The sequence below is a fragment of the Rhinolophus ferrumequinum genome, chromosome 25, assembly GCF_004115265.2.
Source record: "Rhinolophus ferrumequinum isolate MPI-CBG mRhiFer1 chromosome 25, mRhiFer1_v1.p, whole genome shotgun sequence".
In the NCBI taxonomy this organism is placed as follows: domain Eukaryota; kingdom Metazoa; phylum Chordata; class Mammalia; order Chiroptera; family Rhinolophidae; genus Rhinolophus; species Rhinolophus ferrumequinum.
The window spans coordinates 4,484,118-4,501,641 of record NC_046308.1 but is presented as its reverse complement, the minus strand read 5'-3'; the positions used below and the strand labels follow the sequence as shown (position 1 = coordinate 4,501,641).

The 17,524-nt window shown below is 40.9% G+C and overlaps 1 protein-coding gene across 4 annotated transcripts in view; it reads right to left on the bottom strand.

The window, feature by feature from the left end:
• Nucleotides 1–7,527: 7,527 nt before the first annotated feature.
• Nucleotides 7,528–17,524, bottom strand: part of SBNO1 (strawberry notch homolog 1) — a 45,464-nt gene continuing 35,467 nt past the window's right edge. For all 4 annotated transcript variants that reach the window (XM_033097589.1, XM_033097591.1, XM_033097590.1 and 1 more), the window contains 7 exons: nt 17,005–17,151; nt 16,825–16,919; nt 16,635–16,727; nt 12,497–12,634; nt 11,769–11,845; nt 10,213–10,406; nt 7,528–9,078 (listed from right to left, as the gene is read on the bottom strand). In XM_033097589.1, coding sequence (XP_032953480.1) covers nt 8,936–9,078; nt 10,213–10,406; nt 11,769–11,845; nt 12,497–12,634; nt 16,635–16,727; nt 16,825–16,919; nt 17,005–17,151 — 887 coding nt within the window. In that variant the 3' untranslated portion in view covers nt 7,528–8,935. The remainder of the gene's footprint in view (nt 9,079–10,212; nt 10,407–11,768; nt 11,846–12,496; nt 12,635–16,634; nt 16,728–16,824; nt 16,920–17,004; nt 17,152–17,524) is intronic.

Genomic DNA, 17,524 nt, shown 5'->3' with positions numbered 1-17,524 from the left:
GCACATAAATCTTTGTGAAAACGAATCGTGCCTGGAACCAAAAGTAAACAGCAGAAGCTAGAGCATTTTTTGTGATACTCAAAAAATTTACCCTCTAAAGTTCCCCAAGAAAGGAAACTGAAGAAACTGGCAAGAATGACTACCTTGGAAAGAAGAATGGGGGTCGAGCGGTAGGGGCAGAGAGAAAAGTGTTTACTGTATGTTCTCATCTGCCTGTTGATGTCTCTCATGTGCCCGTGTTACTAATTCAAGCAAACCCACCCAAAAAGGTAAAAATGAAGTATTCCAGACCCACCTAGCCATCTTCCCTTTGCATACTTGCTGGTAATTCTTAACTAGACGACGACGATCTGGAACCAACAGCATGGCACTTGCCTCTCCTAACCCAACAATGCACTTGACGCCCAGAGTGGGCAGCTTTCAGAGGATGAAGCCAACTTGCTGAGAACTGGACTCTAAAAATAAGCATTTTGCACATTTCTTTTAGCCTCCTTTCTCTCCAGAAAGGCCTCCACAGATGGCTTCTTTACATCATGCTCTCAAATGACTAGCTGATAAATATTCATACTTATGGAAATTGTATGGTACATACTCCAAACCTCCAGCCAGTTAACATTTGTATTTTCCGTATCTCAGGGGTGGTGCCTCCTTGTTTCTGGGCCACATCTTCTGTGTGACACACACAAATTCGTGCGCATGCACACAGATCACCAACTTTTTGCTTCTTTGGGACTCATTTGCCTAGGGCAGTGGTTCTCAGCCAGGGGCGATTTTGCCCCTCAGCGGGTATTTGGCAATGTCTAGACATGGTTTGGGTTGTCACAAGGGGCAGGCGCAGTGTACTGCTGGCATCTAGTGGGTGGAGGCCAGGAATGTTGCTAAACATCCTACAGTGCCCAGGACAGCCCCCCTATCCTCCAAAAAATGGCCCGGCACAAAGGTCAATGGTATGGGGACCCAGGGGACCACATGGCAAGGCTGAGAGCCGGACTTGAGTACAGAGAAAACATGGAAGGGAAGCAAAGTCAAAACAAACTAGACACAAAAACTCAGCTAGGATGTGGAAGGTCTACATGGAAGTCGGGTCTCTCATTTCTTATTCAAATTAATACTCAATTTGTTAAGGTTATACATTTAAAAACTACGTTTCCTTTCAGTCTTCAGGCTCAACTTACAAATATTTTAGTTAAGATTTTAGTTAAAATGTAAAACACTCCTTTTCACTTGTTCTTCAACTAATGCTCCATGATCCTATGTATTTGACAGATTCAATTCCCCTAAACATTAACACCTTTTACACATTCGATTCAATTCCCTTAAGCATTGCAAGCTACAAATAGAATGACTCTCTGGAGCATTTCAAAGCCCAGAGAGAGGACTCCCAAACAAGCCATATTCCAAACTTTTAAAAACCTCCGTCAGTCACTCTGTCCGCCCTCCCGCGCCCCTCCCACTGCCTTTCTTCAGGTGTGGAGGGAGCAGACCTGAACACCTGCGGGGCTGTGCACTGCAGACCTGTGCGCCCAGCTCATCTCTAAAGTGAGCGCAAGGGTGCTCACACGTGGGGCAAAGGGATCTAGTCACTGGGCACCAAACCATCCTCCTTTCCGAGATGTCTTCTCCCTCATTCATCCCCAAACCCTCTGGCTTCCCAGGTCAGTGCAAGGAGCTGACTGGACTTGCTGGACAGTCGTTATTCTGTCATTGAGCCCAGAGCTCCGTCCCAGGGTGACATCGTCACACTCCTCTTTCCATCCAGCCCAGCTTCCAGGCACAAGGTCGATCACTTCCTGGGGCCCCCACCCTCAGGCCGGCCAGTGGTGCTGTTCCTGATGTTTTCTTCCTAATTCCCGGGACCACCTCGCTTGTTTAGTCTCTGACGCTAGAGTAACTCACTACCCAAGAGGAATCATTCCCGGGGACTGCATGTGGCCCAATACTCAACACACAGCAGTTGCTTATTAAACACTTCCTGAATAAATGAGTATTAAACACAGGTACCGAGTCCACAAACATTAGAAACTAAAAGGCCTTTCATAGCTTCCGAGCAAAGCACCTTCACCTGCAAACGAGAGGACTGAGGACTGCAGACAAATACAGGAAGCGCCCACAGGACGGGCACACACTACTCATAAGTGCTCAACAGTCCATGCCCGTTGTCTGCACTGGTTTGTTTCTTCATAAGCAGAGTTCAAACCTTAGACTCACAGGCTGGATGGTTGCTCAACACCAGAAATGGCTTTGAAACAGGAAGCCTTGTACCCCAAGTCCCGCAGCACTTGTGACTCTCCTTGTTCTATGGCCCCTTTCAAGGAGGGCACTTGGTGACCTGAGTTTCAGGAGCAGTGGCAAGAGGCAGGACCCGAGCTCAGGCCCAGTGCTAACCGAAGCTGAGTACGTTTTCTGCTCTAACGAGTGCTGGGTTCCATCTCATCCACACCCAGAGAGTCTCCTATAATGCACTTGACGTACAACGCCAACACAAAAGCCACTCTCTAGGTGAGTGTGGTGGCACTGAGACAGCTTGGATCCCAGACAAAGAAAACACAAAGAGAGAAGCAGCAGATTAGCCGGTTTCATTTATTTAAGAATCTTACAAAAAAAAAAAAAGAAAAAGAAAGAAAAAACAAAAACCAAAAAACACAGTAACTAAATACAGAATTTGTTATGCTTCACGGTTGATCGTTTTTACTTGCAAGGATAAACCTCGCTAAGTGCAGCCCAATACATTTGTATTGCATGAGACCCCATTTTTAAAGTTACATATCGAAATGGTGGGAACAATCGTTTCTGGACACTTGGTCCTGGGTTACCACGGAAGGCTGAATGCAGCAGTGTCATCAGAACAGTGCGTACCCTTCATACACTGACGGACATTCAAAACAGAGGAGCAGTATCAAAAGGGAGAATTAAGAAAAGGAAATAAGAACAGCCAAAAGAATTTACATCCACCTTTGTTTCAAATTGTCTTTGGACTCCATCGTGTTGTCTCAAGACGCACCGAGTCAGTTATAAGGGAGGAAGGTCTACACCTACGTATAAAAGTACCCTTTGCTCAGCAGAGGTAGAACCTGGCAGAAGTTTTATTGCAGAGATACCATGTACCTCTTCCCACCTCTCATGGTTGATGCGAGATACAAGTGGTTATTGAAAAATAATATCAGTAGTTTGCAAATTCAGTATAAACCATGAACAGGATGGTTTTTTCTGATGGTGGTGAGACTGCAATGTGCTACATAGAAAAAAAGCTCTCTGCCCCAGAAAGTGGAAGTCAGAAAGAAGGCGCAAGCTTCTGTATCCTCTTCAGTGCCACAAATACTGTCATAGCAAGAAGGCCCTCGGGGCAGGAAAGTGGAGAAGAAGGAGTTCTCGCTTAAGGGGCCTACAGATTGACTTTCAACTCAGGAGGCCAGAGTTGCAAGAATCAGAAAGAACCGACTTTCCCAGGCTGCGTCCCTTGCTTGACTCTGCACTCAAGGGACAGTCTGAGCTTACCCGTGTCCTGCCACATCGCTGCAGAGGACATGGCTGCTGCTGCAAACTGCAGTCCTACCACTCCAAGGGGCCCAGGAAGAAAGCCGGGCAAGGAGGGTTAAACAGGAATCTATCCTGGAGCTAATCTTGGGCAGGCCCGATTTCATGCCAAATGAGGTTCCAAGACTTACCCAAATGCAGACAACTTTGAAATTTTCAAAAAGTCTACCAAGTTCAACAGTAATGAATGAAATGTGTTCGTGAATGGAAGGCCCAAGAAATACTCATGGCAATCTTCCCTGAAAGTTCTGGAAGAAGAACCTCTTAAAGGTGCAAAATCTGTAAGTAATAAAAGCCCAGCGTTTATCTCCTGGACGGGTGATGGCAGCCGTCATTTTTGGGAGCCACCCTGGATCTTCCCTACTGGTAACACTCATCGTTAAGAATGCCTTAACCCGCTCAGCTCCAAGGCTTAAGACTGAGTAAGTCCAGATAATTCAATAGCCCAGCGACGGTGAGAGCAGCTCAGGGATTGTGTAGGCCACTCCTTCCACGGTTAACTGCCGGTTTTACCCTCAGCACACAATCAACCTGTGAGCTGATGGCCCGTGGAAGTCTCCATAGCAGCTGCACTGCTCTCTGGGAGGACAAGTGTTCTTTAAAGTACACTCATGTCACCTGTCAGCATGGACACCATCATGGTTAGGCCTATCTCCCCGTCTGCTCTAAATCTCCTGAGCAGGTGAGAGCAGCAGCAGATTACCCGTGCTCATTGCAAAATAAACTTCTGATTATTTGTAGGTTAAAAGTACAGGCCTGACTTCTCAGAACAACATAGAAAATTTGCAGCAGCAGCAGGTCCTAAATCAGTGTTCATATAGACAAGATTTCCCTCTCAGCTGGAGAGCCACGCAGATGAAGAATTTGGTGCAGGTCTGAAACGCTGCAAAGGTAGGAACAAGACGGGTTTACTGAAGAGCTAAGTTTGATCACTAATGCACTGAAGAAGTTAGGAGCTTAAAGGAAGTCTTGGGAAGAGTTTTGTTTTTATGTGAAAACATCAGGCTCACTATAGCTTCGAAAGAGCAACAGAAATGAGCAGAAATAATCATATAATGGCAGCATCAGAAATTGCACTCAAGGACATCCCCTCCCAATACAATGCATTGCACACAGTAAAAATCTGTAATAAAAATGCAAAACACAATCAGGCATGTTGGAAAACATTAACACAAAACAGACACTGGAATTCTATAGCAAAGATGCAAAACTGAATTCTCAAATATATGAACAAATTCAACTAAGAAGTTTTCATACTTTTCTACATTAAAAAAAAAAAAGTTAAGATGCCCCATATGGGAAGTCAAGAAAAGAATAAATAGGATTGAAAGGAGGAGGGAAAAGGGAAAAACGAGTTGGTGGGGATCTCAATTTACAAGAAATATTTACAGTCAGAATTCAAAACAAGTCAACATTTCTCTATATACACATTTATGTACATATGTATATAAGTACAGTATGAAATTAGAAGGTGGGATTTGGGATTTGGATTTCACCTCAAGTACTCAGAAAAAAAGGACTAGCTCGCTTGAGTTGCAGGTATCTAGATGAGTTTTCCCTCACTTACAGCCCCGAAGAGACCGCATTTGTATTAGACATTGGCAGCCAATTAGGGATTTTTGCAAATGGTTTTTGCTGCAGCTGTAGTTGCCATGCAAACATAGACAGCTTGCTGCACTCCGGCAGCCAAGTGAGCACACAGTGTGTGTGCAGGGTGTGCTGTTGGCTGAGGAGACCCTACACACAGAAGGACAGTCAAACGCCATCATCTCAGGGGCTGCCATTATCACTGGGATGCCTGAACTAACCAAACGTGTTAACTGCATGCCAGCCTAACAGTGACCCTTACGTAGCACCATTCTTAGAAACCATCAAATATCACTCAGGTGCATTTCAAAAATGAGAGTATTTAGATAGGGACCTTCCTCTCTTAATATCGTTATCAAGAAAAGGACCCAAAGGGAAAATGCTACGTCTCCTACTTTCAGAAATTGAAACGCATCAATCACTTCTAATCTATTGCTTTTTTCCCTCTTGCTAAACTGGAAAGTGGAGGGGCCGGGGGAAAGGCCCCCAGTACACAATTATACAGGCTGGCCTGGTACCCTTGCTTGTCAAACCTGCTGGAAGTTGTTCCAATAGCATCATATAGAGATTAGCAAAGGAAGGCCCAAGGGCTCCAGGCAGAAAACTGCCTCTAAACTCCTTGGAGCTTGGTAATCTACAACTTTTACCTTTACATATGAAGCAAAATAAAAATAAAAGGTTTGCTATCGCAACTCATAAAGATTTCTGAAATGCTAATTAATTGGACTGGAATAAATATATATACATACACACACTACTACGTTGCTTTGGATGCAGGTTCTTGCTAATTTATATACAGGTATAAAGAAAAGATATTGGAGACTGTATCTGCAATTTAGCAGCAAAAAGGGAAAACTGCTTCAGATATTTACTTTTTGATCAAGTTGTGTTTAAAGAAATACTTTGTTAATACTTTCAGGAATTCCCACCATTGATAGTATCTGGATAAGCCCACTATACTGCAGATAGAGACCTTGTAGTACGGAGGTTGCTAAATTAGGGGAACACTAATTCCCCCCGAGATACCATCTGAGCAGCTGTGGACTTGGGAAGTGGTTTTCAGTATAATCGACACTGTAAACTCTGAAAACACTAACATGATTTACAATCAAATCTTTGTGCTCAGAGTCATATTGCTAGAAAGGGAGAAAAGGCATTGCAGAGGCCAAATGGACTCCCATCAGGTTCCACTGGGCCCCTGGGTTCTGATGTGGCATTCAGATCCTGAAATACATGGGCCTGTGTTGGAGAGTTAGCTGCTAGGACTGGGTTTTTGGACAGAAGAGGACCTTGCATGCCAGGGCTCCCCATGCTGGCCATCCTGAACTTGCTGACCTAGACAAGGGCACAGTGTGAGGTCCTGTGTCCTCCAGGCCCTGGTGTCGCATGCCCATGGAGGGCAGAGGCGTGTGGCACCTCAGCTCCCCATCCATTTACACTAGTTGCCCTTTTGAGGTCCTCTTTGAGAGTTTTCAGAGGCCTTATTTCTGGACCTTATTTTTTAAAAGCAAAACAAAGCTGTTCTCCAAAGAACAAAACATACATATGCCCCTTTGTATCAACATAGCTATTCCAAGAGCAAACATTACATCATGAATAGTGGGGGTCATCTAATTGCATGCTAACGAATCCTCACATTGATGCTGCTTGGGAAAAACCATACCTGGCTAAAAAAAAACCAGACACGCCCCACACATCCCACCTCAAAAAAAAAGGGAAGTTGAGCCAACGCCTGAGAGTCTGTCTTCCCCAACACTGCCTTGTCTCACCGGAGAGGGCAGGTTTGATATGCTTCCCGTCCCCAGCTCCATTTCCCCTCAGTATGCTGAAGGAAGCTGACTGGACCACTGACTGAAAAAAAAAAAAGACCTGGGACATTTCACTGCAGGCAGAACAATTCTGCTCCTGGCTGCCAGCTGGGTCTAGCAGCCCTAATAAGGGACATTGGTTGATATTCATATGAATCACTGCCTGAGAGAGAAGGACCAGACTGAAGATAAAAGTTGCATCCACTGGGCAAAATACGCCAAAGAACAGAAATTATTCTCATTTTGTCCTCTGAGGCATGAAGAATAAATAAATCCAAAGAAGGAAAACTTATGGTAAACCTGACACAACCAAAATGGACATAACCAAACTCAGGCTTAATGAAACAGAGAACGAAAGCCCCAGCTTTCGATCATTTATCATACATCTCACCCGATTCTGAGAGAAGTTTAAAAAGTAACAGAGGAGAACAATTCAACTTGAGAAACATGCGGAAGTACTAGCATTTCCTCAACACCTCACTTTGGAGGAGAAGGTCTGAAGCCACAACATAAGGCTACTGGAATGCTGAGAGAGTCCCCGTCACCGGCTACTTCTGAAGGTGGAGAGGGCCTAAACAAGAGTCCACTTCCGGTTAGGGTAGAAGTAACTTTTTATTTGACGTCTACAAGATTGTGCTATCTTGCAGCTTTTGACCAGGTTTATACAATCTCAATTTTTCAATAGTGCAACCTGTGCAAGCAAAAAAAGGGAAAAAAAAGGAAAAGGGGAAAAAAAGGAAACAAAAAGACCAATTGTCCCCTCACTTGTTTTATAAAACATCTATTATAGGCGAAACAAAACTTACCCATATTATAGATAAGTGTCTATTCACATTTGTACATTACCATTGTTAACAGCTTGAGATAAACTCTACAATGTCTTACAACACATTAAACAATATTCAAGTTACTGGGTAACAACAATAACAAGAAATAAACATACAGCAGAAGCCTCAAGTGTTTCCTCATTGTCTAGTTTACAACTCAAGTACGGTTTCCTTTTTTATGAGTGACAAAGCAAATTAAGATAATGAAGTAAAAAACAAAAAAAACAAAAACAAACAAACAAAAAACTTTGCAAGATGGGAGCCGATTTGTACTTCTTCCTAAAACTACCTTTAAGTTAAGGAAAATGTAATTTTGAGAAGAGCAGGCTTGTAGCCATTTTTGCAGCACTCATTAGGAATACTATTAATACATTAAAATTAACTTTTAAGAGTTTTTATCACACACAAAAAAAGTTTGTACTCATTACCTTGACAAGAAACCTGGGGCAGGGAGAACGGGGGGTGGTGGGGAAGGGTTCACAGGGTCAGAAGCAATACCCAGGTATAAACATTATAAAAATGCAATAACCAATGCTATACATCCACAAACGTTTCTCTCCGTTACTGGACTTCCATGTGAATCTTGGTTACGCATGCTTTCAAAGACATGCACTGTCAGAACCAAAGCTAGAAAAGAACCTGAATGCATGATATGCAACCTTTCATTTCATGCTTTAATAAACCTAGTGTTTAATAAGTTGGAAAAAGAAACCAATATATATTTTCTCTATTTATAGACTCGAAACACATGCATCCGGGCACCTCCCACAGCAGTGGGAGGTCCATAATGGACGGACCGCATTAACCCTGAGCAATGTGTAACAAAGTAAAGCCGGTTTGGGAAGTTCCAAGCATTTTTAAACCAAGTGTGGTTCATAGCCTTTAACAAACTCACGGACAGACAGACACACACGCACGCGCATACACCCCTCTGCTCACCCAAAGTAGAAGCATATGGGAAGTACCATGGGAAAAGCAAAAGGAAAGACGTGTACCACCATCGGCACTGCTGATTTTCAGTTCTGCTATCTATTCCAGGTTTGTCCTTATTCCCAAAAAAATTAACTAGAGAGCACAACTGAAAAAAATTATAATTCTTTGGAAACTGTCCCTGAATTTTATGCAAATGATATGCTTCAATAGCATTTCAGATACATCCATGTTGAAACCTGTCTGTTCTTATGCGCTGCTCAAGTTGGCGATGCTTTGGGGGTGACGCTGCTGCCAGAGCTGCTTCTGTTGGACCGCAAGCTGTTGAGACTGGTCTGAAGTTGACAGGAGATTTACAAGAGGAGACACACAATTTGCGGGAATGATTAAACCTGCAATAGAAACAAGAATTTATAAAAGTTGTTTCCAGGAGAAACCATACAGTACTTTACACTTCACTGCCAACCCCAAATGAAACATAATATTAAGTGTAATGAACAAGACTCCACACAAAAACGAAATGAATACCTAATAACTGAAATGGTCCTTTCACAAGATTCCTCAGCCGCATTACCCACAGATACCTGAGCTTATGCACGTGTCTTCATGTCACACCATTTTCTTAGTGGAGGAACAGAAGGTCAACTACAGTACCTTCCTATCCACTGTCTTCTGCAGGCCACAGACATGCGCAAACACCACCTTCTCTGGCACGGACTAATGTACCCCAAAGACTACAGAGCAGTGCTGCACATGCCAATGCTTACTGAAGCAGGAACTTTGAAGCAGGCACATGTTAGAGGGCAGATGGGAGCCAAGTGGACAGCGCATGCCCTGGTAAGAGAGCTTTAGGCACCTCCATGTGGGAATAGGGCTCCAGAGAGGCTGCTGTTTGCGTTTTTTTAAAAAGCAGATGAAATCCAGGCTTTTGATTTTTAATGATGGCAACTAATTCAAATGAAAACGTACAACCAAAAATACTTCAGGGTCAAAAAAATGTTGACGAGTTGGCTTTGGCCCATGACAGAGGAAGGCTGTTGCAAATGAAACAAAGACAAAGTGATAGAGAAAGCGCAGCCACGGGGTGGCTCCCGGGAAGCCTGCAACTGAGTGAGTGGTGGGCACTGCTGGCCCTGCTCCGTGAGGACTCCAGTCCTCCTCTGGGCATGGTGGCTTTGAGTTCTAGTGTGAATCTGGCTCAATAAACATAAAACGGCAGACTTCCAAGAATCCTGGGTAGAGGCTGACCTTAGTCGGGAGGCCCAGGAGCCTGTAAAGATGGCAACAACGTGGGAGGGGATGGGAGCGAGAGCTGCATAAACTAAAAGGCCCCATCAGAACTTCAGCAGAACCAACCATGTCCATTCAGAGGCTTGACTTCTGTTTAACCTTTTAAGAACATACAAAGCAAGCTCCACCCCACCACTAGAATAGATGTTAAGATTCTAAGATGTAAGAAGCAAAACAAGAAAAAAACGGGATCTGCTTTTGTCCCAGAGCTCAAACCAAAACAAACTTAAACTCACCTACAATCCGCTGTCCGTCCTCTGTTCTCAGCCGAACTATCTGCATTTTCACGTTTGTGCCACTGACAGACGCCAGAACACCCTCGACTTTTGTCCAGACACTCAGTACCGAGCCACAAAGTACATAATACGTGCGGCAACGAAGACCTATTTCACAAACTAAACCCAAGCTTGCTTTTTTGCAATTGCCACGCCTAGGAGAGATGGGGAAAATATTTATGTACATAGACACATACAGAAAAGGCTCTCGTAAGGTCTACCCACATTTAAAGGGGAAAATGCGCTAGCATCATGTGCATTTAGTGAGTTTCTTAGACTACACTCCCTTTGACATACTGAATTACCCTTTCCAGTGTAAGGTACGACTACTGATTTTTTAAATTACAGTTATTTCTGGGGCCTGACTCCGTGTAAAAGGGCTGATTTACTGATTTTGATATCTACTTAAGCATGTCATTTTAATATCCATTAGTTTACTGTATTAATGCTAGCTTATAAATACTGTCAGTTATTTCTTTAGTATTAAACTACCAATATATTGTTCTAAATCAGATAAGTGGGAAATGCCTCAGAAAACAAACAGAAAAGGCATATGTAAATTTATCAAAAACCGAAAAAGAAAGACGTATCAAAATTTCATGGTTAAAATTACTTTCATAATTTGTCAATAAAATATCTCTCCAGTATGAATTCAGGATGAATACACAGTATTAGGGCACTTTTCTTGATAAAACCCAAACAAATGTTTTAAAGAGGACTTCTGCAGGCTAAATTTTAAAATAGTTTATCTTAAAGGCTTTTCCTAAGTTAATTTGCAACAGCATTAATTTACTCAAAATGAAAACAAACAAAAAACACTGCACATATCAAAGCAAATTTATCTACCCACGTGTCTAAAAAAAGAAAAAAATCCAGCTAAAAGTGATCTATAGTTCATATGCCTTTTCATAAAGTGCATCGATACCCCAGTAACTAGTTAATGGGTAAGAGCACACTGAAAAGCATTCAGACCCGCAGAGTATCACAATACCCTCTCCAAGACCCCAAAATGGACACTGTAAGGCCAGGACATATGACATGAAGAGCACGCCTCTGGCTAGCTGAGTGGCAGCACAGGATCAGCTCGGGGCTCAACAACAAAGCCTTCTGGTGCTGTGAGCTACTGGAGGCATCTCTGGGGTCTCCTCCAAGTCCCCTAGCCTAAAAAAACTGAGTTGAGACACCAGGGAAGCTTAAAAGAGAGAAAGAGAGGAAGGAAAAATAAAGGAAAGGAAGGAAAGAGGCAGAAAAAGCCTCACCACCGAGAGTGGTAGTTAAGTCCAGGCTACCAGACACTAGTTGTTCGGAAGTCACAAAGCCTCAGTGAAGAGCAGAGGACACATAAACAAGACTGGTCCACACACCTCCAACAAGTACTTCTGACTGAAGGAACCACACCTAACAACAGGTAATCTGTTCATGGCCTCAGAGGGACAGACTGCTAAAGAGTAAAGGCATGTTTAATTCAATCCTGATTACACTTTGGAAAACATGGTGAGAAGTATGAAAATACTAACCAATAAGCATGAGTACAAGTGTCCGCAGATGAATTATACTGATCTAACCAGTGAACCAGGGCGTCATCCGAGACTACCTGTGAAAATAAGACAAATTCTATTGAAACTGAATTGTTTTAAACAAACTGATTGCCTAATCTGGTCCCTAAAGACAACTTAAGATCATCTCTACACAAAAATCCCTGGCCCCGGCTACTGGCTGCATCTGAGGGCCACATGTCAAGTTCTGCCGTGAGGTTCCTCCTATGTAACGAATTTTTCAAATAGCTGGCTTATAATTAACTATTTCCAAGTGACAATGGCTAGGAGAATCATGGTACAAGGTAATACTAACTAAAATAACTAGTAGTGTTAGGAAAAATACGGTCATTCACTATTTTTCTAGAAATCATCGCAAAGTATAAACACAGCTTCATAATAAAACCAAGAGTTGGTGAGAAGGAATTTGTATTGCACATCTATTTATTCCTTATTTAAAAAATTCTGACTTTTGCAGTCAGCGCTGGAAACTTCCTTTCTGACAACACAAGCAATTTCAAATAACCATCTTACAGGTTTCTTAATGGTAGTTAACATTAAGATTAGAACGTTAATGTAACAAAACTTGATAAAATTCTTTCTGAAAACAATTTTCCAATAAGCAAATAGGAAAAATTAACAAAATAATTTTACATATAAACAAAGCTCTAAGTGTTTACAAATAGCATAGTGTACAAATGAAAAAATACCTTCTTATATTTCTTTTTCAGATCGGCATAAATTTCTAATTTGAGCTGTTTCCCAGTATTTGGTCTATAAACTAAGAAAAGCTTCTTTTTAGGATTCACTTCTTTAACTAAGATGGCAGTTTTCTTGTTGTTCCTTATCTATTAAAAAAAAAAGTGAGAAAATATAAAGATTCGAAACCACATACTTAAGACATGCTTGTTTTCTTGTACCATCACAACAGCACATATAATCCTTTGAAACACAAGTATAAGAACACATAACTAAGAGAAAGAATGACAACTGCTGTGTTAACTGAGCTGAACAAGGTCTCACCAAAATGAAGCCTAGCGGACCTTAATCCTGAGGTAATGCTAAAGACAGGCTGAGGGCCAAGATATTCTTTAGAAAACTGTGCTGAATAAGCTTTAAAGCACAAATGTCCAGGAGACAATTTTGCATATTCTAATCCATGTACCTGACTCAGGGCCCAGACAGCCTCCGAGATATGTGAGGTAGCAAGCATGAAAGAGCTTCACAGAAAAATTGTTTTACCTCTACCGGATGTTTAATATTTTTCACAATAAAATGTTTTTTTAAAAAAGTTACTCTCCTTTAAGTTACAATGAAATGTAACCTCCAAGATAATGAGGTTGATCACCCACCGTCCTCCACATTCATCTAATCCATCTGTGCTACCTACCTACCCCTATGGTTGCCATAAGGGCGAAATGAGATTTTATCACATGACAAAGTGACCTGTAAATAGTAAAGCTATGACAAAGGAAAGCCAAAGTGAACAAAAAATACACAATTACGTATGTAGAAAGAAAAGGATGTAGTAGACAAATAACGGAACTTACATATATTTTAAAAAAATTTTTAAGTTGGACTCATGAGAGAAATCAGAGCAAAGAGTTATAAAAAGCCCCATTTAATTCAAGGAAAAGATCGTAAATTAATATATCTCCTTTAAAGAGTGGTAAACAATTCCTAAGCAATAATCTCTGGAGAGAAACTGAATGAAAAAGAAGTTTCAAAGTAAAGACGTTTTCCCAGCTCCTCTGCAAAATGAGTATTTTGCTGAACTACTGAATTTTTATAGTAAGGGAATTCTTACACTGATTTAAAAAAAGATCTAATATGTTATTTTTCTCTTCATGAAAGAGCCTTTGTCTTTTACTTGCTCAAATGATTTGAAACATTGTTTATATAATTCTGCAAAGTCTATTAAAGGATGGTTATGGTGAAAACTACATTTTGAATTTTTTATCAGTTGATGTAAAACAGTCAACTTATACTGACTGCATAGCATTTCAAGCAAATAATAGCACGATCTGACTTGGCAGTGTCCAGTTAATTCACGATAATTATAAAATAACACTCTAGAGGACATGGCTTTCCTCATGTTGTTAACAAGTGAAAGACAGTGTGAAGTATATATTTGCTTATTGTTGTGCAGGTTCAAAGAAAAACAGTGGCACCTTCCTGGAACAATGCCCCTTCTAGGGACATCAGCCCTCACATCCACCACCTGATGGAAATAACAAAGGACCAATGTTACCACATCCTATCTCTTAAGAAAGTTGGGGATCAGCATTTCATCAAAATCGACCATTTTTTAAATTCTGGCAACAATTTCAAATGAAAAACAATACCCAATACCCTACGTGAATAAAATCCTATCGATACCCTGGCTATCATACCATACTATAGTTTTGTAAAATGTTACTGTTGGGGAAACTGATGTACAAGGAATTTCTCTGTATTATTTCTTAAAACTCATGTGAATCTATATCTCAGTAAGATTTTCAAAAACAAAACAAAAACAAAAAACCAACTAGAAGCCAGATGCGGTTGGAGAGCTTTGCCCTTGGATTAGGGACTAGGAAACCAGGCCTGTGGACCAAATCTGGCCTGAGTCTCCTAAGCTGAAGAACAATGGGAGGGCGAGAAGGAGGGAGAGGAAAAAAAACACAAAGCAGAAACCACACATGGCCTGCAAAACCTCAAACATTTACTGTCTGACTCTTGATACCAAATGTTTAGTGCTCCCACCCTAGACAGCTTACTTATTGTCTCCTCCGGCCTGTGGCATCATCACATATGCTCTACTTTATGCACTTACATCGTGAACCAGGTCTTCGTTTACAGTTGGTCATTGTATAAATATTTGCAAATAAAAAGCAAAACATACGCTCACTCACAATGGAACATTATTCAGTCACAAAAAGGAATGAAGAGCTGACACACGCTACAACACAGATGAATCCTGAAAACACTGTGCTAAGAAGCCACATACAAAAGAACAAATATTTTGACTCCACTTATGTGAAGTCCCTAGATATGCAAATTCATAAAGACAGTAGATTAAAGGAGAAATTCAAGGACACAGAATACTAAAAACTTTGTAAATAAAAATAATTCAGGAAACTTTCTGAAATAAAAAGATGTGAAACAACACATTGAAAGAGTGTATCACATACCTGAGAATGACCAATCATAACTAATGCCAGCATATACTCTAATAAAGTAACCAAACTTTAAAAAGAGAGAACCCTTTGGGCATGTACGCAAAAAAGAACAAAAACAGAAAGAAAATTAGAGCACCATCAAACTCTGACAGCAACTCTTTATCTCAGAATAAACAGTAGCATATTTAAGATAAACTTAAGCAAAGGAAATGTGAACTAAAGATTTCATGTATAGTAAATCTTTCAAGTACAAAGGCACAAATGCGGCGGCATGCCCAACTTCAGGGAGTAATGTTCCCATCAGCCCTTCTTGAGGGCCCTACTACAGAACAGGTTTCCAACAAACAAAATGACTACATAGACGTTAACCTAAGGACTAGTGAGTGAGTGGTGAGCATTAAAAATAAATGAATTGCCCAAAGAACTAAGATTAAAGAAGGGTTAAAAGAAGAGTATACTACATAATTGCCATATGATGACAATGTAGAAATAGTACAACTATTTTTTTTTTTAAGATGGGAGAATGGGGGGCAGCTGGATGGCTCAGTTGGTTAAAGCGCGAGCTCTCAACAAGGTTGCCGGTTCAATTCCTGCAAGGGATGGTGGGCTGTGCCCCCTGCAACTAAGATTGAAAACAGCAACTGGACGTGGAGATGAGCCGCACCTTCCACAACTAGATTAAAGGACAACGACTTGGAGCTCATGGGCCCTGGAGAAACACACTGTTCCCCAATATTCCCCAATTAAAAAAAAAAAAAAATGAGAGAATGGGGGAAGGATATACAAAAAAAGTTAATTAAAAAAAAAATTAACACCAATTCAGGAATACTGGGTTGTAGTATTGATAATATTTTATCACCCTATGTGCCCTGGAGAATAAGGATTATTAGCGCAAAAGAAAGAAGACACAACTAAATATCAGAGAAGAGATGAGATAAAAATTCCACAGTCTTGAACAGGGCAAATAAATATGAATTCAAGATACTATGGGGCAGTCAGTTGGTTCAGTGGTTAGAGCGCAATGCTCATTAACACCAAGGTGGCCGGTTTGATTCCCACATGGGCCAGTGAGCTGCTTCTTCCAAAAGAACTAGATTGAAAAACAACCAACTTGACCTGGAGTTGAGCTGGGCCCTCTACAACTACATTGAGGGCAGCGACTTGACATGGAGCTGATAGGTCCTGGGGAAAAAACACACACCGTTCCCCAATAAAAAATTTTAAAAACAAAAAAAACTGTGCCGTATATGAATGTAAATATATATTTGTGTGCGTATGTGCCTATGTCGGTATGTAAATATGTTTGTACAAACATACATACATTTCCCCCTCCTCCTTAGCTCTGTCCACAGGCAAATACTAAATAAAACAACACAGTTACACTAGTAACCAAAAAACAAATATTTAAGATGTAAAAAATTAGTATGAGTAAAGGTCACAATATTATGAAAAACAAATGTTCAAATTACTAAGAACATGTAATATTTCAAAAATTGCATCTCATAACATCCATCAAATATATTAAATGAAAATATACGTAAATGGACAAACCCACAATTACAATGATAAATCATCAAAACAGAAAGCTAAATATAATTGGAAAATCAGCACAAAGCAAACAGAATTATAATGCTGGCAATGAAACACATATCTGCACTGTGAACAGTTTCAAGGAAACAAGTCTTACTTGCAGTGACAAGTAAAAGCCATCGTCGGGTCCTGTCAGCTCAGCCCAAATCCTGGTAGCTTCCTCCCAGGACATCCCCCTCTCCACACTGATCTGTAAAGGAAACAGTAACAGTGAAATTACACTCACTTCTGTGAGTGCCTATCACAGGGTGTCACACGTGGATGTCATTCCCGGTTTGCAAACTTACCGTATATAACTCTACGTGACCAGAGGTTGAATATCCTGGAGTCAGAAACTTCTTAACATCACTTTTCCTCACTTTCTCATCTCCAGAACCAAGATCTTGAACAAGAAAAAGCAACATATAAATGCAAAAAGAACATTTTATCAGGAATACACATGACATTTAAAATATTTTCCCACTTACCTAAGATTCCCATATCATATCTTCCATTTTTTTTGGCATTTTGAACAACTGCAGTAAGTGTGTCTGCAAAATACTGAAACAATGCGTTCTGTTGATGCACCTCCATGCCCAAAATTCTGTTCAAGAACTTTCCTATGTTGTTATAGTCTGCAATGACAAGATTACATGAAAGACTTAATACATTCAAATGGCAATTAAAAGTTAATTCATCTAAGCTTAGTTCAAACCTCACTTTCCCCTCTAATGTCTGCTCCTACATCTCTAGCACTGTTCCCAGAACAGCTGACAACCATTTCTACCTTCAGTAATTAGCACTGCCATACTACATGCTCGAAAGATGTTTGCCAAATGGAATTTCTGCATCTTCTTCAACTTCACTTACTAAAAGAACACAATTTAACATATGATAATGTTTGTTCTCCAACATTAAGTCTTTTAAAAATTTTATTACATTTATTGGGGTGACACTGGGGTGAAATTCTATAGATTTCAAGTGTGCCATTCTAAACACATCATCCGT